The sequence below is a fragment of the Grampus griseus genome (assembly GCF_964374135.1).
Source record: "Grampus griseus genome assembly, chromosome: 11".
Classification (NCBI taxonomy): Eukaryota; Metazoa; Chordata; class Mammalia; order Artiodactyla; family Delphinidae; genus Grampus; species Grampus griseus.
In genome coordinates, this window is record NC_139005.1 from 89,229,142 (window position 1) to 89,245,536 (window position 16,395).

Consider the following 16,395-nt stretch of genomic DNA (forward strand, 5'->3'; position numbering starts at 1 on the left):
CGCCACCAGGGAAGCCCTACGCATGAGTTTTTGAACTGTGTTGTCACTCACCTTATATCATAAAATATCACTTGTCCATGTTATGACATACTTTTTACAACCAACTAAGAATATGGTTTACTATAAGAGGACATTCCATTATTTAGACTTATTGTTTAAGTGTTATTTGAATTTTTATGATTGTAAGCAATATTTTGCAAAAACTTTTTTCTGTAATTAGGATTATCCTTTTAAGACAGACTCCCTAAAGCAGTCATAGGGTAAATGCCTTGGTCATAATACTATGAACTCTCTTTCTAAAAGGTTATAGCAATTTTTTAGTGCAAGCATCAGCATATAAGAGTGCCCATAATACTTTTACTATCTTTTAAAATATAGTGCGCCCACTGTCACTAAGCATGCTGCAGAAGCAAAATTGATTTGATGTGACGAAGCAAACCTTACATGAAATTTTGCTAAAAATCTTGTCTGGAAAATAAATCTAATTACTGTAATTAACAGTGAAAGCCAAAAGAAGCATACTGAACCACTATATTATTAACATTAGGAAGGTACTCCGTTTGTCAAAGTATTTTATAATCAAGTACTAGTTAATCCTCACAGTGTGCTTTGGAAACAATGAAGCTATTTATAGCTGGACTTTCTGAGCTGAATGTCTTTCAAAGGTCCTTTTGTCTTGATATCTCAAATCATTGTCACCAGCATATCAATTCACAGAATAATTCTCATCTGTAGAATTTCAAGGATGGGAGGGACTTAATTGGCTATTCGGTCCAAAGGGATCAAGCAGTCACTGATGTGGGGTGTAGAATGTTCATACCACATACTGAGAATTTACTTTCTTCTCAAGTCCCCATGCCTCCATGAAAGTATGGCATGCCATCAGCAGCTGATAATAAAACTACTGCTATGTTTTTAAATTTATTTATTATTTTATTTATTTATTTTCGGCTGCGTTGGGTCTTCGTTGCTGCGCACAGGCTTTCTCTAGTTGCGGTGCGCGGGCTTCTCATTGCAGTGGCTTCTCTTTTTGTGGAGCGCGGGCTGCCGTAGTTGTGGCACGTGGGCTCAGTAGTTGCGGCGCACGGGCTTAGTTGCTCCGCGGCATGTGGGATCTTCCCGGTCCAGGGCTCGAACCCGTGTCCGCTGCATTGGCAGGCGGATTCTTAACCACTGCGCCACCAGGGAAGCCCCCTACTGCTATTTTTAAATTTAACAACTTTGTGCTTCAGCTACTGTAGAAGTAAAAGTTTATACTCAACAGGATTCTTACGATTTCAACAACTATTGGAATTATTTAGGTTTTATGACCTTAAAGGTGCCATAATTGAGAAAGAGCGCGATGACCTGGAATCGTGCAAACACTCTTCTCTAAAGAGTGGGCTTTTTCCTTTCAATCAGGGAGGGACCCAGGTCTTTAGTGGAGACAAGGAATAAACACATAAAGGCTGAGAACCACTCATCTGATTCCATGCGTAGCCTACAGAATGCCTGGTTTCAAGGGGCAGATGGAGGCTGCAGAACCGTGAGTCCCCAAGGTGCACAGAAGCCGTGGTGTTGGGAAAGGGCCCCTCTTCGTTCGGCGTTCCCACCTCCTCCTCAGATGTACAACTGAAATCACAGTGGCAGCCGGACAGAGCTACAAGGAGGACCTGAGCACCCCTAGCAGTAACTGATCCCGTAATGTATTTGTCGGTTGTTCACCTCTCCCTGCTCCAGGAGGCAGTGAACCTGATGTTTTGCTAACCTGCCAGCTGACTGCAGGAAGGCTGGGGGCCCTGCAAGAACCAGTCACGGGAGTTCAGTACAAACAGCTGAGCTAAGAAGTGTTGTTTTCAACCAAGTCAGTTTTGGGGTGAACTGATTCCTAGCAAAAGCTAACCGATATACAAACTAAAGTCTCAAGAACGAGATGATGTGCTGAACATCACTGAGCTACACGGCGGCTGGAATGTGAAGTCAAACTAAATCTGGGCTAGTAAGTAACTGGTTGAATTAACACTCTTCAGGTTATCTATTAATGCAGTCTCCTAGGTTCACTTATTAAACAAGTCAACACTTACTGAGCATATAATACATGTTAAGTACTCTGCTGAGATACTGGGAAAACAGGAAAAATAAGGCACGGTGTCTGTCTCCAGAAGCCCCAGATTCTACTACAGGAGATATAACATGAATATATAAATAAATTACAATGTAATAAATATAATGATAGAAAGATACACAGGGTATTACGGGCTGGTAGAAGGGGAGCCCCGACCCAGGCTTCCCGTTAGAAATGATACCTACACAAAGGCTTCAAGGATAAAAGGAGTTTGCCAGACTGGGGTGGCAGGGAGAGGCAGGGGGAGGGGAGAAATGGGCAGAGAGAGCAGCAAGAGGAAAACAATAGGTAGGGCGCACCTTGGAGAGGGTGGGGACCTACCAGCACATCAGTGCTACTGGAGCGTGAAAAAACAGCGAGGAGAAAGAGAACACTGCTGAGAATGACATCACATCCCGGATGGTCTGTGTGCCACAGTAAAGAGATTCAATTCTCTTCCCTCGACAAGGAGAAGCTAAGGAAAGGTTTTAGGAAATCAGATTTGCATGCCTGAAATATCATTCTGACATTAGGGAGGATAGGTCAGGGAGACAGAAAGCACAGCTGAGAGTACATGTAGACATGAACTATGACACTCACAGCGGGGATGGAGGGGAAGGGGTGGAAATGAAAAATTACTTAGGAAGGAGGACCTCAAGGCATCAGTGATAGATGGGCTGGTTGGGGGACTGAGAGAGGAAGAGGACACAAGATGAATCCCACTTTCCTGCAGGGTGGGTATGTCTTGGGTGTCCACCAACTCTCTCACCTCCATTTATGCTGTTGACAGATCTGGGTGTAAACCTTTACATGGATCGCTGTTCAATGAAACTGTGGGAGCTTTTCATGACTGTTCCTACTGCTAAGACCCTTCTGCATCCTGCCGTGGTTATCTGATACATTTCCATGCTGTTTACTGCAGGTACGGGTGAGCTTCGTCCAAACCCTTGGTAAGAAAGCAAGTTAGAGCAGAGCCCAAGGACACTGGCTGGAGCTGTAGGCCCAATTCTGGATACACTCTGAACATAACTAGATATCAATCAAAATAGTGAGGGGACAGAAGAAAAGTGCCATGAAAAAGCATTATGAAAGCAAATGGCCAGAGTTTAACTTGGAGAACAGAGGACTCAGGAGGGACTGTCATTTCCAGGTGGAAGAGGAATCCATCCTTTGTATGACTGTCTCCACGGTGATGCACTAGCACCAATGGACTTCATCACACAATCTACCAGTTGGAAAAGTTCAGTTTGATATAAGGCAAGACTGTCTAATGGTCAGAAACACCCGGAGGTGGGATGGGCTACACTGGAATAGAATAAGCATCCTGTATTAGCTTGCTAGAACTGCCATAACAAAATGCCACGAACTTGTGTGCCTTAAACAACTGGAATTTATTTTCTCTCGTTCTGAAGGTTAGGAGTCCAAAATCAAGGTGTCAGCAGGGTTGGTTTCTTCTAAGGTTTCTCCCCTTGGCTTGTAAATGGCTGTCCCGCTGTCCTCATCTTCTCTTCTTATAAAAACCTCAGTCATACTGGATTAGGGCCTACCTATATGATCTCATTTTAACTTAATTACCTCTTGAAAGGCCCTATCTCCAAATACAATCACATTCTGACGCCCTGGAGTTTAGGATTCAAACAGATAAAATTTAGGGGGACACAATTCAGTCCATAACACAACTTGTCAACAGGGAAGTGTAAATGGAGGTATCGTGAGTGTCAGGTAGGGGAAGGCAATGAAGAAATTGAAGTAGCAAATCTGGAGTGTCTTTGAAGGTCCCTTAAGGTCTAAGAGCTACAATTCTAAACATTGCGAGAGGGCCCCTCATCACTGCTGTTAAACATTATTAACATGATAATCTCCCCGGGGTTTCAGACAATAATTACATTTTCATGGCAGCTTAAATGATTGATGAGAAATGTTGCTTTTATTTAACCCTTCCTGGAGGAAAGGCACAGGCTGACAGCTACACACGTGAGCCCGCAGAGGACAACAGTCACGCTTACCTGTGAAACAGGACAGACTTCACCAAGGTGACAACATCCCGGCTGGCGTTGTATCCGGCACAGACAATGGCAACGTGGATTGTCTGGGAAGCAAAGAAAGCAGGGGGAGCAGTTAGATGGAGGAAGAGGACTTTGCTGGCGCTCTGGACCGCACGAAAAAGTGCCCTTATTTCTTGCTGGGATCATTGGGACACAAAAAGCATTGGCGGCAGCTGTGAAGAATAACTCGAGACAGTTTCATGAAGGCCTTTTTAATCGGTTTATGGAGCTATCATCATTTGGAAACCATTAAGGCTCTTTTCAATTACATTTTGGGGATGAGAGAAATGGCAACTGGCTTGAATAGGTAAACAGTGAGTCCCGTGCCCCCATGTCTGCAGACCGTGACAACTGGTAACAAGAGAAGAGAAAGTAATAGGCCCTGAAAGGATGACCTGACAATCGGGGATCTCAGACAGAGACGTGGTGGCTCAGAGTTTGGGAAACGTTCTCACGAGATGTCTCAGGTCAGGGGTAACCTGATAACAGAGCAAAGGGACCAACAAACACCTATGGGCCCCAGCTGGGATGCCATTCAAGGAACTGAAGACTGGCAGAATCAATGGGACGAGGATGGGTCATCTCATCCAAGCACTCGAGAGCATGGGCCCCAGTCTGTCCATTAACCAATCGCTGTAACACGAGGGGCATGACACGTATCCTGCAGGATGTCACGGAAGGGAACTATGCCACGTGCAGAAATACAGCACACTGCAGTCCACTCATGACAAAAACGTCCTCAAGAGCTAAGCTTCCCAAACGGGGTGACTTGGCACCTTGGTGTGCCGTGAAATGAATGACAGGCGATGAAGACACTCATCTCTTCAAGTGAGATCTCCAGGCTACCAGGCAGGTCTACCCCTCAGGCTTGGCTGCCCTCTGCTGCCAGCAATTTTTCCTATTCACCTCCTTGTACTACACAATTATCATCCTCTGTTTGAGCCACACTGACAAAGATTGGAAAGTACTGCCCTAGGGCATCCCCTTTAGGAAGTTGCCCAGCCTCTCTCAGAACAGCTGAAAGAAACGGGGCGTTCCTGCCTCTCCATGTTGTCCTTTTACCAAAGCACAGCCTCCCTCGAATTGAAACCTGCCTACTAACACCCACTCCAGCCCTGCTCTGTCCTGGGAGTACTGCAGAACCAATATGTTCCCCAGGGCGTCCAATACTGAAATTCGAGGGAGAGGTCTTGATAGGTGCCTCTTTGTTTTCAGAACCACACACATGGCCCTTCCTCCCAGGGCACGTCTCCCAGACTCTCTGCTATCCTCATGAGCCACTTCCAACTGCAGTGCAGTTCTGACGTCCTGGTCATTGCCACACGGGCTTCCCCAGACCTACCTTCAGCACCGTGCCTCCTGACATCACCAAGGGAAGTTTAACCACCTCAAGGATAAACCAGCCAAGAGCCTGGAATGCACTTCCAAGACCGCTTCAACTCCAGTGAGCTTCACTGCACCTTGGCCACCCACTCTCAATGCCAGGAGCGGAACCCCAGCGTCACCCAGATCCTCATTGCGAGAAATCCTGAAATCACGGGTTCACCCGCAGCTGTGGGATTCTCAGAGCCTCTCACCCCTGCACCTGCCCCTCTCCCCGTCCTGAAGAACCCCATTCCGCCCTGTGTACCAGGCCCTACCCTGTCTGACCCATCTTCTGTGCCCTTGGCTCCCTGACATGTTCAACCCCACACTCAATACACAAACCCAGACTCCTGGATCAGGGCTACAGGGTCCCTCCTCCAGACTTATACCTGGGGATCAAGAAGGAGGACAAGGGAAGATAAAGGAAACGAATAATCACCACACTAAGAGCTAATATTTATTGAGCAAATTATTACATTCCAGGTACTGTACTTAGCACACAGATTGCCAGATTTAGTTGTACAAGGCAAGTACAGTGTTACTATTTCAGTATTATAGATCAAGAAACAGGCTGAGAGATGGGATTTGAATTCTGCAAAAGAGATTCTTCACCCTGCTGGTGGTACATCAGCAACACACAAAAGATTTAAAAAATACACCCTGTGCCCCGGCCCCATCTCAGACCAATTAACAATCTCCTATGCCCAAGATCTTAAAATACCCTGCTGGGAGGCCGTAGTTCTCAACAGGGGCTAATTTACTCCCCTCTGCCTCCCCCAGAACGGGCGTCCACGTCTGGACTCATTTTTGGTTGTCACTCCTGGGGGTGTGCAGGGCTACTGGCATCCGGTGGGTGGCGGCCAGGGATGCCGTTCAACACCCTACAATGCACAGGAGGCCACCGAGACAATGATGCTGTGCAAAAGGTCCAGGTTTTCGGGATGCGGAGGGGGTGGGAGAGGCTAAGATCTCACGGGGCACCAAAGCCACCTTTCTCAAACTCATTTCTGCACGTCTCAACTTCTCCACCTGTAAAATGATGACAGCCCCGCTTATCTCCGGATAATATCTCCAAAAGACTCGGAATCAAAGCCTGTAATGTGGATGCAACTGTCACAGTTTAAATCATGAAGGAAACGGATAGGGAAACGCCTGCACAGAGGAGACATAAGCAGGGCGGGGATGAGAATGGTAAAAGCATGCTGAATCAGGCTCTTTGGAATTGCAAATATTTAAACACCTGGCCTCCGCGAGATGTCAAACTCTGTCTTGGCTTCAGGGTTCAGGGACGTTTTCAAATGGGCCCATTAAATGTAAGCACGAGCGCGCACATTCTCAAACATTTTACATAATTTTCCAATCTCTTTAGTTTCATCCAGTACACCTGCCACCATGAATAAATTCATCCTCGGGAGCCGCTGCGGCAGAGCGCTGCTACCCAGGAAAGCAGAAAATTGGAGTGTCACGAACACGCGCCGGGAAGAGTTCGGGGTGGTCCCAAATTTTGTGGGTGCAGAAGCGAACGGCAGGAGTGAGGCAGGGCTTGGGGTAGGAGCGGAGACAGTCCGGGAACAGGGATGAAGGTTCCTTGAAAGAGCAGGGGTGCACACATGGTCCTACCATGAGAACTTTCTGGTCTGAAGCTATGAAGTCCAGGTTTTCATGTTTCTCAGGGTGGTGGCTTAAAGATGGTCACAGATACATGGACATTCCGACTCCCAAAGGGAAGGGTCTAAACGTCAGATTCTGTGACCACTGGTCCACTTCTGCCCTATACTTGGTAGGTGTCATACTTGCCTTTATGGGTCAAAAAGTCTGCAGGTAGCGTGATGATGCTCTTCTCTGCTCCTCTAGGCTCACTCTCTGAGCTTCTCCAACCGGCTCTGTGCCCCAAGAGCCTGATTTTTTTGGACCAAATTAACTGGGTTCCTCCTGCTTCTGGTTCCTGGTTGAGTTTGGTCAATGGGAGACCCCAGCGGGAGTCCAAAGGCCCCCCTCTTTATGTCCACTTCTTGCTGGGTTCCACAGGGCCTCCTGCCTGCACCTCTCGGGCCCAGGGGTCACAGTGACTCCCTCGTGGGAGCTGTACCACCCTCGCTGGTTCCCCCTAACCCTGCATTAAACCCTCTCCACCTCTTTTGTGAGCGTCCCCCTGTTTCCTGCCAAGACCAGACCAAATTCCAGTGATCCTCCCTAGCACCCCATTTGTCCTGGTGGCTGGAAGGGAACCACAGATGATTCTGGGGCATCCACAGATATATCACTGATATATCTAAAATAAAACAAGGCAGGAGAGCAACTTGAGAATGGATAAATTGTAGTTAGAAATTTTAAGGCACTCTGGAATTCCCTGGCAGTCCAGCGGTTAGGACTCAGTGTTTTCACTGCTGGGGCCGGGGTTTGATCCCTGGTCAGGGAACTAAGATCCCACAAGCCGTGTGGCATGGCCAAAAAAAAAAAATTTTACTTAAAACAAAATTTTACGGCTCTATACAAAATTCTCAGACACAGGGACCACAAGGCTCTTTCTAAGGAAGCCAGTAAAGCTTCCTGCTCACTTACAGTGCTGCAACCTGCACCCAAAGATACAGGTTAGAGTGCCAGAGCTAAGCTCTCATTCCTGATGCCACTGGGGTCAAGTGAGTGACCTTTACTTTTAGGGCCTGCAGGAAGAATTCAGACATGAGCAGAGTGTTTTTGGAGACTGATGTGCCAGGCACTGTGCTGGGCTCAAAGGATCAAAACGTCAATCAGCCTTCATCCCCCGGGTCAAGTGAAGAGAGAGGAAGAGCCAACCAGACAACCCCAGCAGGGACTGCAGAGGCTTCTGTGGTGGCAAGCTCGGCGTCCCTGCCCCTAGAGTAGCCAGCAGCACCCCAGACCGAGCAGAGGCAGGGAGAGCTTCCAGGAAGAGAGGGCATTCTAGTAATGAGACCAGGGCAATACTCACTGCGGCTATTCAAGGTTAGCAGGGATTTATAACTGTGTGCTTGCCAGTCTCCATGTAACCCGAAAGAGAACTGCCCCCCAACAGGAAGAAATCCCCACAGGGCAGAACTAATCAACACTCCAGCCAGCCACGTGTCTACCAGCCACCCCATGAGCAGCGACCCTGAAGGCGAGGCATTCTGCCTGGGGGCACAACGCAGTGAAAGCATCTCATAACCGGGAGCCTTTGGGAGTGGGAGGGGAAACCTATTTAAACACTGGCATATGTGCGGAGGGGCTGGGGGAGTCAGGCTCGGCCCAGATTCTGGACTGCAGCTGCTGGAACAGGGGGTGGAGAGGCAGGACCTCCCAGAGGACAGATGCTCCCATGGCAGCCAGGGAGAGGCACACAGCTGGCGACAGAGGCAGGAGCCAGTTAGCTGGGAAAACCCAACGAGAGTGAAGAGACCTGGGTCTGAGCCATAACTTCAAAGCTGAGTTGCTGTGTGACCTTGGAGCAGTCGCTTAACATCCCTGAGCCTCACTGGCCCACCTGTAAAATGGAGATCAAGGTAGACACTCCACTGTGTAGCTGGGGGGATCAGACAAGTAAGTGCAAGTAGGTGCACTATTGAACTGATGCTCGTTCATGTGACCGACTGCATACACAGCATAACGAGAAGGTGTTCATCATCCTGCGGCTTTAACCTCCTCGTCTGTAAAACGGGGACATCATCCTACTTACCCTCAAGGGGTTGCTGAGGGAAAGTGGTCCTCAAAGTCTAACGTGCATCAGACTCCCTGGAGGGCTCGCTAACATAGAGCGCTGGGCCCCTTCTCCTGAGTTCCCCATTCAGGAGGTTCAGAGAGCAGCCTGAGGATCCCCCGAATCCAGATGACGCCGCTACTGCTGGTCCAGGGACTCCGCATGAGAACTGCTCTGTGCGTAAAGCACTTTGAAGAGTGTCTCCGGTTAAACACTCCACAGATGTCAGCTGTGACTATGTTGGGAGAGGAGGAGAGGTCTTCGCAGAATCTGTTTCCGATACTCTCCCAAGAGGAAGCACCATCCCGCTTCTACAAGACAAGCAGAGGCACTGCTCCCGCACAGCCACCTCATTCTCCCAGCACCTTGGAATTTACGACTCTTCCGGGGTGACGAAAAGGCCAGGGGAAGAGAACACGGGACGCAGCTTCTCCTGCGCAAAAGCAAAGCCCTGGAAATCAGGACAGTGGCCCAGCTCTGCCTCTGGCCACCTGGGTGCCCTTGGGCAAACGACCTAATCTCTCTGATCCTCAGTGACTCCTTTATAAAAAGAGGGATTTAGAAGTTCTATATACAGAGCTTTCCTAATACCCAGGATTTTCCAAAATTCAAGAGGAAGGAAGCGAGAGCAAATGAGTAACTGGTACAAGGCCTCAGCCAGTCAGCGGCAAAGGGGTGGAAGAACTCAGACTCCTGCCATTCGACCCACACAACTCGGCTCAGTAACACACATATGTTAACTATTAAATTTTTAAAAATATATTGCTAACGTGCCACCTAAAATAATCTTACAAACTGCCCAGGCTCTACTCTCTTGGGAAACCACTGACCGAATTCTGTGTATTCCCTCAAAATACTGATCCACCGACCCAGAAGACAAAATAATTTCAACCCTGTAGAAAACAGAAGGAGACCCCTTCCAACTATAATGGAAGCCAAGTCATCAGGGGCTGCGCAAGGGGGCAGGTGGAACGCAGGGCCTACAGGGCCCGGTGAGAGGATGGGATGGGCCAACCCTCCAGGGGGTGGTGACTGCGTCCTCCGTGGCCAAGGCCCAATCAATGGACAACAAGGGAATGATCTCCCAGCATCCCCACCGGCATATTCCTGGTCTGCTTTAGGGTGGGTTTTCTTGTGTTATGAAGAGCATGATAAGCTGAGGAATCAGAAACCCAAGTATTTTGTGGAAGACATGTGAAAGGGTGAGACTGATTTTTGGGTGGGTTGAGAAGAGTTTAATTATTAGGGTAAACCCATGCCTGGGGCAGGTGGGTTGTCTAAATATAGCCCCGTACCCAGCACAGTTGACATGTATCACAATCCCATCTATGGGGCCAATGGACGACCGGCCTGACCCCAAAAGTCTACACACCTTTGCCAAGTACTCAATCATTCTACAAGCGTGGACTGAGCACCTACGATGTACCAGGCTCAATTGTAGCTGCTGGGGATACAGCAGCAAGTGAAGGAGACTGAATCTTTGCCCCCCATCACGGGAGCTGGCGTTCCACTTGGGGGGGACATAGAAAATAAACAAACAAAGGCATATATAATTAAACTATATAGAATGCTAGACGATGATGAGTCTAGGAAGAAAAATTAAGCAGGGGAGGAAGAGCGGCACGTGGATAGGCAGCTGGTGAGAAGGGCTAAGATTTTAAAGTGGGGTTGTCCGGACAACTCTCCCTGAGAAGGTGACACTGGAGCAAAAATCGGACGTAGGTCAGGAAATGAGGCCTCTGGGTGTCCAGGCAGAGTGTCCCAGGCAGCGGAAACAACCCTGAGATACCAGGCAGCCGCCTGTGGAATAGGGAGCTGTGGAAAGGCAGCCTGGGAAAGACGGCAGGAAGGAAAGCTGGAGTCCGTGAGGCAGCTCTCCTAGAGCTCCCAGGCACCCTTAAGAACTCGGCTTTTCCTATGTGTGAGGAGAGAAGCTACTGGAGGGTTCAAAGCCGAGAAACAGCACAATCTGACTTAAATTTTAAAAGGATCACTCAAACTGCCAGTTAAGAACAGATGCTCTGAGTGTGCACATACCTGGGGGTGGGGAGGAGCAAGCACGAAAGGTGGGAGCAAGGAGAATAGTCAGGAAGCTACTGCAATAACCCAAGTGCGGTGGACTCTGTGATATGCTGCCTAAGGCCCCTTTCATGAGGTGTGCGTTGCCCCACTTGCTAGGAACAGCCTCCTTGCCAAGAGCTGCCTTTTTGAGGGTCGGCCCCTTCCCGGGGCAGCTGCAGCCAATGACCCTCCCACGGCATCCTCAGTGGCTGGCCCCATGGACATGCCTTCACAGATGGTCAGCACGTGAAACTCCATCTCTGGGTGTGCTTCACGGCACAGGAAGCTGGAGATGAAATGGGCCAGGGAGGTAGTGGTGGGGGTGAGAAAGGGCCAGACGGCATCCTAGTTCAAAGTCCTTCATGACCAGTTCACAGTCGGCTTCTCCAGTGGAGGGAGCAGGCTATCACACGCATGAAGATTTACCACCGGGGCTTCCCTGGTGGCGCAGTGGTTGAGAGTCCGCCTGCCGATGCAGGGGACACGGGTTTGTGCCCCGGTCCAGGAGGATCCCACGTGCCGCGGGGCGGCTGGGCCCGTGAGCCATGGCCGCTGAGCCTGCGCGTCCGGAGCCTGTGCTCCGCAACGGGAGAGGCCACAACGGTGAGAGGCCCGCATGCCGCAAAAAAAAAAAAAAAAAAGTGAGGGTTGCATCTTTATTTGTTGTCATTGTTCTTAAGGGCACATTTTCAAAGGAAGTTTTACAAGAGGGCACAATAGATAAAGCAGATCAAGGCAGCCCTGCTTCGGGGTAAGCACAGCCAGGAGGCTGCCAGAGAAAGGGCCCCTTGCCATGGCCGTGGTGCGGAAGCCAGCCCAAGACTGACCCCAAAGATCCCTGCCAGCTGAGAACCATGCCCTGTGCGGCCCCTCCTACATTGTATCAGTGAGTCTGTGTGACCAGTCGAACTTAGCAGAAGTAATGGTCCGTGACATGCAAGGCTAGATCATAAAAAAGACTGTGGTGTCTGCCTTGTTCTGCTGGATCACCTCCTCTGGGGAAAGCTAGCTGCTACACCAGGGGAACACTCAAGCAGTCTTAAGGACGTGAGGCCCCAGCTGGGCCAGTGTGCCAGCTTGGAAGCAGAGGCTCCAGCCCCAGTCGAGCCTATAGCTGATGCAGCCCCAGCAGATGTCTTAACTGCAACCTCAGGAGAGATCTGGAGCCTCAATCTCCAACGAAGCTGCTCTCAGATTCCCAAGTTTCAGAAACTATGAGATGATAAATGCATGTTGTTTTAAACTGCTAAGTTTTGGTAATAACTTGCCCTGAAGCAATAAATAATTAATACACTCAAGGAAGGTACCCGAAAGACCACACTGAGAGCTAGGGTTCCTGAAAATCACTGCAGAAGAAGTCCTCCTAGGTACCTTCCAGTACAACATCCCTTAGTTCCAGGGCCTGACATTTAGCAAGGATATTTTAGTAGATTTACATCCTTTGAGGAGCCCCAAAGACAACATATGAACCTAATGAGATGTGTATCCAAATGCCGTAAGAGTATCTTTCAACAGCAACGTGAGGTATGAAAAGATTGCGGGCAAACCCTTCCACTGTGGAGTGATTATGGAAAGACCTTGAAGGTGAAGTCAAAACAAAGAGGTAGATCAAAATTCTTGGAGGTTTGTTATGGGTCCAGAAAACGCAGGTAAGAGGTGTCAAGGTTTATAAACATAAAACCCAAAGCAAAACGGTAAACTCCCACTGAGCTGACAAACGTGGTCACAATCTGGCAGGCACTTTAAAACAACCCAACTTCTTTTTAAAGAACAGACAGATCCTTGCTTAGACCTACAGAGGAATGATTACCCTCATAGGGCTGCGCCAGCCCCCAAGGTGAAAGATGACCTCCATATCGTGACTGTCACCCGGAAGCCTTCTGAGGTGAGGCATCTGCCAGGCACAGAATAAGGACTGCAGTTCTGAGCTGATGGGAACACGGGTCCCAGCAGCTCTAATTTATGATGTGTCCAGCACAGTGGTTCAGAGCACAGGTTCTAGGAAGCAAACGGCCAAGGTTTAAATGTGAGAGCTCCACCTCTTCCAGACAGTGCGACTTTACAATAATTATTTAACTTTTCTCAGCAGTAGTTTTCTAATTTATAAAAGGAAGAAAGTATGCTATGCAGATTAAATGAGATATTTTATGTAAGCTTTAGCATGGTGTCGCCTACACTTTCAGGGCTCAATACATGTTAATTTTTATTACTATTACATTACTATTTCATTTTGAATGAAGTTCAAAGCACGGAAGAGAAGGAAAGAGACACTTCCTCAAGGGGTGGTCTGACATCAGACAGTACCATTCACCTGGCTTTTCATAATAACAATATCAACTGTTGCTGTTTTAATTCTTTGACGTTCTTCCCATTGAGGGATGAGATGTGTGCTCCTTCTCCCTTCAAACTGGGTGGGCTTTTGTGACTGTTTCAACTAACAGACTACACTGTCAACAAAAGTGACACTATGTGACTTCTGAGGCCAGGTCATTAAAAGTGCTTCTGGGGCTTCCCTGGTGGCGCAGTGGTTGAGAGTCCGCCTGCCGATGCAGGGGACGCAGGTTCGTGCCCCGGTCCGGGAAGATCCCACATGCTGCGGAGCGGCTGGGCCCGTGAGCCATGGCCGCTGAGCCTGCGCGTCCGGAGCCTGTGCTCCACAACGGGAGAGGCCACAACAGTGAGAGGCCCGCATACCGCAAAAAAAAAAAAAAAAAAAAGTGCCTCTGTTCTGCCTTGCTCACTGGGATACTTGTACTTAAAGCCATCGGCTGCCATGGAAGCAGGTGACTGTTCCGGAGCCGCCATGTAGTGAGGAAGCCCAAACTAGCCACAGAGGGAGACCACATGGAGAGACCCTGAGTCCACAACAGGGAAGAGAGATGCTGGGCCAGCGCCCATTGCTTCAGTCCTCACCATTCCAGCTGCAGCCACCAAGAAATTGCATGAGTCCCCCCTCCACCCCCAGACCAGAACCACTCAGCTAAACCCTTCTCAAATCCCTGACCCACAGAGACCAGGAGAGCTAATAAAATGACTGGCATTGTTTCAAGCCATTACGTTCTAGGTGATCTGTTAGGCAGCAACTGAGAACTGGAATATCCATGATAAGTCTATGTGAAACCCATACAAAGTCAGTTTCCCACCTGCTGTCTCATTCATTTCATCCTCACAGTTGCATAGGGAAGAGCACATTATTATTCTCATTTCATGATAATGAAATAGACTCCAAGAGGGTAACTGAATTGCCCAAGGTCACATGGCTAGTGAGCGGCAAAGTAAACATTCCTGGTTAGAAATTCGGACTCCAGTTCAGTGATTTCTGTGCTGTACCATAAGCTGACTCCCAGAATAGACCAGAACGAGAAATGCAAGAGAACTGCAGCACACATCTGTACACACAGAGGCAGAAGCGGAGATCAAAGAGGACCATCCTGTTCCAAGTCCCAAAGGCACAAAGAAACCAGCCCCTCACGGAAGCAGCATTGTCCTGGCAACAGATATGTGCAAGAATGAAATGGGCAGCTCCTTGAAGGCCACACCATTAGAAAACAACAAGAGGGCACAAGGACTGGCAAAGGCCCCTGATTTCTATCACCAAATATCTCAGCTGACAGCCCGGGCATCATCTCAGAAGGGTTTTCAGAAATACTTGTCATAGCCCAGAGAAGTTTCAGCACAACCAGATACAATGACAACGTCCTTGGTGACGAGGCCCTGTGCACTGACAGCGTGTCAGGACCACCTTCAGCACTTGCAACCACAAGTGCTCCCATGAAGGGAGGATTCTATTTTGACTCCACTGACTGACATTTCTCATCAGCCTCTATGGCATTTTCCCAAAATTCTTTAAATATGCCAAGCGATGGAAACTGAGGAAGCACACTGCTGATGGGTATAAAGACAGCATCGCAGGGCACGTGTGCCCCCAGAGTAGACCACACTGAAATAAGATGCAAGCGGGTCAGGACTTTCTAATTCATCTATGAAACCTCGAACAGGACCTGGGGTTCATCACAGGTGAAGTCCACCAAAACATAACTTTTTAAGGGTCTAAGACATAACATTATCAAAACGCACAAAGAGAAGATAAACAAATGGACAAAACCTAATTCTCAGGTGCAAAAGACTAAAAAATAAGTTATAGTAAAAATTAACAAGCTCGGGGTCTTTATCTCTCAAAGAGCACAAGGATAAAGTGAACCCCATCATTTATTTTCGTTGTCCCTTAAAGCAGTGGTTTCCAAACAGTTTCCACGATCCCAGAATCACTGGGATACATATTTTTAATACTTATATTTTGGGCCCTATTCTCAGGGATTCTCAATCAGTAGATTCTGTGGTGGATCCCATGAAAATGCATGTTTGGTATATAATTCTAATGTATAACCGAGTTCGGTAACTACTCATTTGACAGAACATGCATCGTAACCATAATATCTCTTCTCTCTAGGAGCAAATCTCCAAAATGTTAACAAAGAACATGGCTTCTTTAAAGAAAATCTATCTTTTCCAGGCTCCCTTGCAGCTAGGTGGCAGCTAAAGGTAGCAGCTAAATGAAGTTCTGCCAATGTGTTCCAAAAGGAACTGACTGTGAAATTTCTGAGACGTGTTCTTAAAGCAAGCTGATATGCCCCACCTTAACGCTGCTTCTTTCCTGCTAGCTGGAAGGTGAATGACAGGGCTGAAGCTCTGAGAGTCATTAAAGACCATGAGATGACCTTGAGAATGCCAGTCATGCCAGCTGGGTGAAAGATAAAGGAAGCCTGCATCCAGGCAGGAACATCCCTACACCAACAGCTCCAGACTTCTTACATGTAAACAGAAATAAGAGGCAAAGCCACCATTAACTTGGGATTGTGTGATAAATCACAGTGAAATCAACTGCTAACCCAGCTATGCTATTGTTTGCCTAACGTTCTAATATCCACGGTCATCACTGAAATAGTCTGAGGCAGGAACTTGATTTTAATCCATAACTTACAAACGAAGAAGCCAACACACAGAAAAGTGATGTAACTTGCTCAGTGCCACATGGTCATCAAGGTATGGAGAGGGAACCAGAATTGGGCTCCTGTCTCTCACTTTGAAAGCCAGTGGTCTTTGCCCACACTATTTGGTGGGGCGCTCGGGACAGAAGCCCTCTTTAG

The 16,395-nt window shown here is 48.3% G+C and overlaps 1 protein-coding gene across 3 annotated transcripts in view; it reads right to left on the reverse strand.

Annotated features, from left to right (window-relative positions):
• Positions 1–16,395, reverse strand: part of LARGE1 (LARGE xylosyl- and glucuronyltransferase 1) — a 590,275-nt gene that overhangs the window by 293,059 nt on the left and 280,821 nt on the right. For all 3 annotated transcript variants that reach the window (XM_082666633.1, XM_082666632.1, XM_082666634.1), the window contains exon 4: positions 4,090–4,172. In XM_082666633.1, the coding sequence (XP_082522759.1) occupies positions 4,090–4,172 (83 nt within the window). The remainder of the gene's footprint in view (positions 1–4,089; positions 4,173–16,395) is intronic.